Source organism: Bombus bifarius, unplaced genomic scaffold, assembly GCF_011952205.1.
Source record: "Bombus bifarius isolate JDL3187 unplaced genomic scaffold, Bbif_JDL3187 scf7180000009343, whole genome shotgun sequence".
Taxonomy (NCBI): Eukaryota; Metazoa; Arthropoda; class Insecta; order Hymenoptera; family Apidae; genus Bombus; species Bombus bifarius.
In genome coordinates, this window is record NW_022885057.1 from 1,621,657 (window position 1) to 1,629,708 (window position 8,052).

General features: G+C 36.6%; 1 protein-coding gene across 3 annotated transcripts in view; it reads left to right on the plus strand.

Annotated features, from left to right (window-relative positions):
• LOC117215073 (lachesin-like) overlaps positions 1-8,052 on the plus strand; it is a 181,443-nt gene that overhangs the window by 172,948 nt on the left and 443 nt on the right. For all 3 annotated transcript variants that reach the window (XM_033461495.1, XM_033461493.1, XM_033461494.1), the window contains one exon: positions 219-389. In XM_033461495.1, coding sequence (XP_033317386.1) covers positions 219-389 — 171 coding nt within the window. The remainder of the gene's footprint in view (positions 1-218; positions 390-8,052) is intronic.

The following is an 8,052-nucleotide window of genomic DNA, read 5'->3' on the forward strand; positions in this document are numbered from 1 at the left end:
AATTATCCGTGTAAATGTTGTACGTTACGCGCTAACAACCATATGACGATGGTTTGTGTTCACGTGATTACGAAAGAACTTAGAAACTCCTACTTTATACATTTATTTATTTAATGCTATAATCGTATAAATAAAATTATGATCGTCCAAAGTACTGAAAATTTGTATGATGTTTCAGCAGGTAATTTTTAAAAATATAAATCCTTTTTCTGTCTCAGGCGAAATGATAATTAGCAATCACAAATACTCGATGTCAGAAGTGAAGACATCCGTGTACAGTGTACAGATGCGCTTGGTAATTATGAATCTACAGAAACAGGATCTCGGTGGTTACAAGTGCATCTCAAAGAACTCGATCGGCGACGCAGAGGGAAACATTCGACTTTACGGTGAGTTCTCATGGATAATACGTTTACGAGGATCGCAAACTCTCAACTTCAGTGCTTTCCAACTTCTTCCTCTACCTCCGTTTATGTTTACCTATCAAAAAGAATTTTTCTTCTTCGCGACTACAGGCACGCCCCCATAATACACATATGCGCGGCTTTTTTATACGAAATTGTTTCGATAAACAGAATTTCGTTAGGAATGCTAACAAAAGAGAACAAAACAAAGTTCGCAAGGAATATCGGACTTCTAAAGGATGGGCGGGTGTTGTTAATTACGAGATAAAAAGATGAAGCGATGATAAATGTGAATTAAAAGGTGAATAATATTAACAGTTATATACATTGGAATGTATTACTTCAGCTTTCTTAATTTTTACATTTCTTTAAAAAAATAAAATAAGGAATATCCGCTTATTGAATTATATTCAAATTACAAATTCTTCTTCAGAAAAATTATTTATTAGTATTATTTCGTTTTCTTTTCTCTTTTTTAATACGTTCTATATGGTAAACGTGTCTCACGAAATCGCGATTCTGCGCAATCCAATGTTAATTGGATCGCATATATGTGTTGCGTTACACTCGCTTAATTAGAGACAGTGCGATAAAAATTATAGTACGGCTTGAGGAGAGTCAACACAAAGCGCAGTATAAATAAAATAAAATTATATTTCTATCTTAATTACTAATTAATCACTGTTTATTATGGATCATCGAGGAGAAAGGAATATGCCATTATTTGCTTTCAATCAGAAAAATGTACAATAGAAAAAAAAACAAAGAAATCTACACTATCAATGTATACAACGAGGATTATATTTTTGTAAAGAAACCTAGAAATTAAATTCTAAATTAAATCTAATCAAAAATCTAATAAATGAAAACTAACAAATTAAATTCGTATTTCATTTAAAAATGAAAATATGCATACGATTAAATCACACATAAAGAATCTAGAGAAAAAGCGGTTCTAAAGATAAAATCATTAGTTCAACAATACTATGCGTAAAGATAAACTTTAATAGAAAAAACTTCATGCTTCTATGGGTTAGTGTATAAGTTAGTTTATAAGTTAGGATAAATGGTACATCGTAGATAATTCAAGGGAACAGAGCTATGGGTGATGAGAACCGACCGCCCATAGTTGTCTGCTTAGCTTTAAGGTCAGCAGGCGATGACGTGTTGGTGGTCACGTGAAATCCTTGTGAGGCACGTTGGCTTAGGCCAAAAGGGATATGCATGCGGATGTGTGGGTGTGTGTATGTGTGTGCTTACAGCGACTGCCTGCGTGAAGACAAAAGAGTCTTTGCCAGCTAGTGTAAGTGAACGGTACAGCGAGTATGAGCGAACGTCTCTTCTTAGCTAGCAATAAAATAATAGTTCAGTCTCCTGTAACAGTCATCCGCTCTATCATCCCTACACTTCTGAACATTAAAACATTAACGACTGCCGCTATTATCATGCGAAAAAACATTTGCTTTCTATACTTTTCTTGTTTACCGAACAAAATGCGATTGTCCCATTTCTGCGCTAAACCTTCCGTATCATAATGTAATTATGCATTATTATAAAAACTGATATAAATTCTCATTGCTGCTTTCAAAGTTTTATAATATTATGCGATACAGAGTTATATTATCGCACAACAATTTTATGAAAAAGTAGGAAACCAACACGTGGAAGAATAATAATTCGCGTATGCGTCAAACTGTCAGGTTTCACGGCGTATGCGGATTATTCAGAACCGTTGTTAACAATTTACATGCAAATCAAAGATAAATGTTCGTACAGAATAATTGAAATAGTCGCATTGTTGATATACGGGAGATATCGCGAATAATAACGATTCCCGATGATAGAAATAAAATGTGATATTTCTTGAAACAAGCAGCAGCGAATAAATTTCGTTGAATTCTGCAAAATTTCTCGGTTAACCGGAAAACGCAGACAAAGTAGATCGTATGACATAGTTATTCACGATATATATGGTGTAATGGTCGTTCACCTAATGACAATGGCAATTAGCATTGATTATTAATTTGAGCGTAATAGCTGGAGTATCGGGTTGGAATTGGCCAAGCTGCTTATTTTTGCGAAACCGATGGTTATCGTCTGCTCCGGTTTAGTTCTCTAACGCAAATCCAAATTTGTTTCGTTGCGACTCCCAACGCGGAAATGTTCGTTCGACTATCGGCAAGCAAAAACAATGTCACACGTATATATCGTTCGTATCGTGCCGCGAAACGATAGATTTTTATTCTAAACAAAATAAAGCTGACATTTTATTGGTTGAATAGTAATTTGCAATTTAGCGAGGGACGTATTCTACTACATTTTTAGAGAAGTGTCGCGATATTTTATCTCGATATAATATAGAATATACACGGAATGAAAGTGTCAAAATCCTCTCTAATCTGATGGAACGATTGATGGAGAAAGATAATTTCGAGTTAACAATATGCATTACTTCGAAGAGCTAAGTTTATGAATATAATCATTACGGTTAAACTCGCGTATTAAAATTTTCTATATAATTACGCTCGTACGTGTTATAAATACGAAACCTATCGTATATTCGAAACTTCATTCTTCAAACTTAAATTAAAATCCAATGAAAGAATGTTAAATAAAACATACTAATAATGATCCTGTAAATATCTACAAAATTCATTAACTTTCCAGTTGATCAAATACTCTAGATTATCTTGAGTAGGTCAGCAATAAAAAATGTTTGTAAACCCATCGGCATAATTATCGGCGGAGTGATAATTTTCTAAATATAAAATTTCGTTAGCCATTTCCGTCCCACTTGTTTCGTACGATGAAAAATCCCGAGTGCGCTCAAAAAGGGAATTTCATTTCCAAATAAACGTGCAACTTGTCACGACATATTGTTTGCTGGCCGTACTTAGCAATATAAATTTTCGAATAAAAGTTGCGCAGGACAACGCGTATGTTGCACGTGTATGTTGTATAATGAAACTGCAACTTTAAAATGATCGAATTTATTACGACGAACTACATGGTGTAAATCCACAGGGACGAAATTATGAAACAAAATTCAAACTTCAAAATAATCGTACTTATCTACGTCCTATGTGTTATCGTAATCAATGTTTATCTCAAAAAGAAAAACAGACGAAAAATATTAACTGTGTAACATTTCAATCTAAAAGAGATGAAAGAGAATGATTATGGTTGCCGTGACGAAGGCACGCGGTGCGCGTTGGGCGTTCAGGCGCGAATCAGACGATATCCAGAAAGACGTAACAAGTGGAGTAAAACCGAGTTTAAGTATTTACAAGGAAATCACTGTAACACGCAGTCCATTATCAGCGCGCGAATCGGCTACGCCCCCGCGTTTAATGACGGAAATTTTATCGCGTAAGCCGTGTAAACTAACAAAGCCGACGCGTGTATTATCGTCCACGGGGAGTGTGTATGCAAAGATTGTCCTGGCTCGCGCGGCGTGCTCCAACTTCTCGTTGAAGTCACGCGATCAGATAAACCCGGGGGATTAACCGTTAAACCGAAGCGAAGGTATAAACGGAGCGTGAAGAGAACGACGGGAGAAAAGAAAGCAGAGAAACGTAACGGGTGGAATTTTACACTTGAACACAGAGTCTGGTTGTGACCTATAACAGGTCAATTGTGTTCAACATTCTGGCTAAGTTTCAAGCTGAGAGCAGGATGCAATGATTGAAATAGTTTGATAATTGTTTGAAATATTTTTGGCCGAGAATCTTGATGAGTTAAAGTGAACTATAGGAAGCATACTTCTCCCGGTTGTTGTACCGTGGTCGCTTAGACCATTTGATAAACTTGTAATTTGGAAACTGGAGAGTTTGAATTAGTAATGATATCTATTACATAGGATGATAAAAGATGGATCGCAGAATGCTGAATGATTTATAATTTTCACTAGGAATAAAACTAATATTAATCAGAGTAGTACATTATTCGATGCTTTATTTTTAAATCGTAAAGAAATTGAACGTTCTTTACTATGATGAACATAAAAGTATAGAAATTCTGATTAATTTTGATAATTTTGAATAAACGAATATCAGTGCGCATTTAATATTTAATATATAAACTAAGTAATTCGTTATCGTTTTATTAAACTCAACTCTCAAAAAAGCCGCATCATTTACGCTATTATATGTTAGCTTATTTAATACGCACGAAACGCCATTTTAAATTGTAAAAATATAACGGTAATACCCGAGTTATACGAACATGATTTCAAACCCTCCAAATATACAAATGGACGAACAAATCGAACAATCAAATAGACAAAGAACCACAAGCATGTCTGCAGAGAGGAGAATAGTAAATCAGAGATGCGGTCGTGGGTGGCACACCCTGTACAACAGACACGATCGAGGGTGGCTAGAAGAGAAAACGAGGAGAAAAAAGAGGGTACAGATGGAGAAGGAGAGGATATATAGGAGTATAGCAGTAGCAGGAAGCATCGCATAGAGGAGGGTGGGACGACAGTGGCGAGAGATGTTGGCACGTCACGTCAAGGGCTAAAAGTCCGCGAAACAATATCCAACCGCCGGCCCATCCTACCCCAACGCTACATCTCTCTTCCCTTTTCTCTTGCTGCTGCTTCTTCTGTTCCGTATTAGTTATCGTTTATCAGGCCGGCCAGACAAAACGCGCCGCCGGGAATTGGGTGAGCCATCTGTTGCCAGACATGATCGATAAAAGTCCGCCAAGTGCTATCAGTGCTAAACTGCTATTTCGACGAGCTGCCGCACGTTTCACCCTTCCATTCCCCCTCGTTCCAGCCTTCCTCTCCTCCACCCTGTGGCAATGTCTCGTTTTCTCGTGCCCCTTTGTCGAGCGTTCCACCACCTCTCGCGATTTCTTTTTCCTGCTTCTTCTTTTCAGCTTCCAGCCCCGCAACATCTGTCCGGGGCCAGATCCGATCGCGGAAGTGTATACGCAATAAATTGAATCCGGCCTGCAAATTGCTCGTTACGCTTTGCTTGGTCGATTAGGCTTTTTGCGGGCGCCAGCCGGCAAATTTTCGATGCAGGATAGAACCGAGAATGGGTTCCACTTTTTTGGAAGCGGTTATACCGCAAGACGTGCGCCATTTCTACTCGTACCTTGATGGCTTTTGCCGAAGGGTCGTGATGATAACGTTAAGGATATCTTCCAGTTTTCAACGACAACGATGGATGCAAAGAGTTTTTCTTCGGGACTTCGCGTTTTTGTAAGATCAATCTATTGTGTGTAATTAAGCCATTAAGGATCAAATAATATACAATATAGTTTACCATAATATTATAATTTATTTAAAAGAAGAGTTATAGAATCTAGGTAAGAGAAATGGTGACGAGGAAAGTATTAAGCGAACTCGTGACATTACTTTTCGTAGACACGATGTTAAGAAACAAAATTCGATTATTCAGATTAATTGAAAAAAGTTGCGAATGAAATGTCGCTTTAACGAATTTCCTTATCCTTGCTTTATCTCCCCTCGCTAAATAAAGGGAGAAAACTGGTTTGCTTGCTTTTGTATTTTCGTAATTTCGGTGAATTACTTGGGGTATATAATAATTTTAGAAAACAATATCGAAAGAGTACGGCGGAAGCGACGAAACTTCCCGTTTCGCCTTTTCCAATTTCTGGTGTGTCAATTTTGCAACACATGGCCCTTGCGTTATCGCGATGGAAGATTGCAGTTTCCTTTTGTTTTTTTCTTTCCTTTCTTTTTTTTACCTGAACATCGGACGATTCTTAAGATAGTTTGAACAAATTGTTTCTTTACTAGTTATAAAAGCTTTGAAGAATTATTTTATTAGAAATAGTAGATGAATATTAATATGCATATAATTAGTATCAATCTATTATATGATCGATTGATATTTCTTTAAATTAAGCATGAAGTCATCAAGAATTCTATAATTCAAATGAGAAACTTCTTTCATTTTTATTATCTTCATTTTATATCAGAAACTTTATGTGTACGTCTGAAATTTTATCGACACGAGAATCGCAATAAAAATGAAATTCAAATTTTTAAATATATTTTAGTGAGAACGTCCTATAGGACATTCATCGTACATTCGTTCGAATCAGTAAAAATATTATATAAAACTGTATTTATATTTCCATATTTTATATAACTATCCTCATATTCGTATTTCAAAGCTCTGAATAATTATGCAGAGACTAACTGTTTTATTAAATTTTATCATTTTTCACCGAATATTTGCAAATATTGTAGTATCATGGATGAGGGGCCTGGGGGGTGTCGTGTGAATTATAAACGAGCGGTTGCTGAGCATGTATGTAGCGAGGCTAGGACAAAAGACAAGGGATTGCTAGGGGACAAAGAACGAATTAATAACAGTATAAGTTGAGATGTCAGAGAGTGCGGATTGCGTTGATGAGAGTCGTTGATTAATTATTCAGTTGTGTTAATTATTATACGTTTGCTGCGATTAGTTCATGTTTAACAAACATTATTCTCTGTTCAATTAACACCTGTTCAATCTACTTATCATTAATAAACTAATTAAAGTAGTTACGATACTACAATATTATTTGCAATTATTTTTTATATACTGTGAATTTTTGAAACTTGATAATTTAAATAAAAACCAAAGATAAACGCGATCCATTTAGAATTAATTCCCGACAGTCGAAATTACGCCGACGGAAATAAAAATTTTCCAACAACGAAGCAATAGAATCGTAAAGAAATTTTAATATAACAAGTTACACGGTTTCGCCGTAGGGGAGGGGATGTAAAAACTGAAGTATTTTTATGAAACCGCAGCACAAATTTAATATCGCATGTAAACAGTTGCACGGAGATGCCCAGAAGATATTAGTGTTAGTAGAGTACATGTCGATACATGTATAAATTGAATCCACTATAGAAATTCCTCGTCAAAGAGATGCATTCTTGCTTCCTCTTTTTCCGCCAATACCGCCTCCTATGTAATGTGACGTCGAGCGTGAAAATACTCCACTCCACAACCCTGGTATAGTTTCTATCACGAAGTTATGCATGTGCAAAAAAAAAGAGTGTATGGCGTCTGATGTCACTTAAATTGTCCCACTAACTACCAAGCGTGTCGTTAGTCCGAAACGTATCGTGTAGCCAATTTTTTATGCAGCACATGTTTGAAATATTGCTTACACGAGTAAAGAATTTTTTACGCGAACAAAATTTAATTACATATTACACGTTGCATAATATCGAAATTTAAGAGAAATAGAGTTCAGATTAAAGATTTGCAATCTATTAACTGAGTACACAAATGCGTGGCGCGATGTCTGACCATGTACCGTACTATACCACTAGCTTTGGATAAAACACTACTTATAATTTCTGCAGCAAGAAAATATATAGCCATACTATAAGTAAAATTTAATAACATGAAAATACCGTTATGTGTGTGTGTGTGTGTGTGTGTGTGTGTGTGTGTGTGTGTGTGTGTGTGTGTGTGTGTGTGTGTGTGTGTGTGCGTGCGTGCGTGCGTGCGTGCGTGCGTGCGTGCGTGCGTGCGTGCGTGCGTGCGTGCGTGCGTGCGCGCGCGTGTGTGTGCGTGTGTGTGCGTGTGTGTGCGTGTGTGTGTGCGTGTGTGTGTGTGCGTGTGTGAGCGTGTGTAAACCCATCTCAAGTCCACGTTTATAA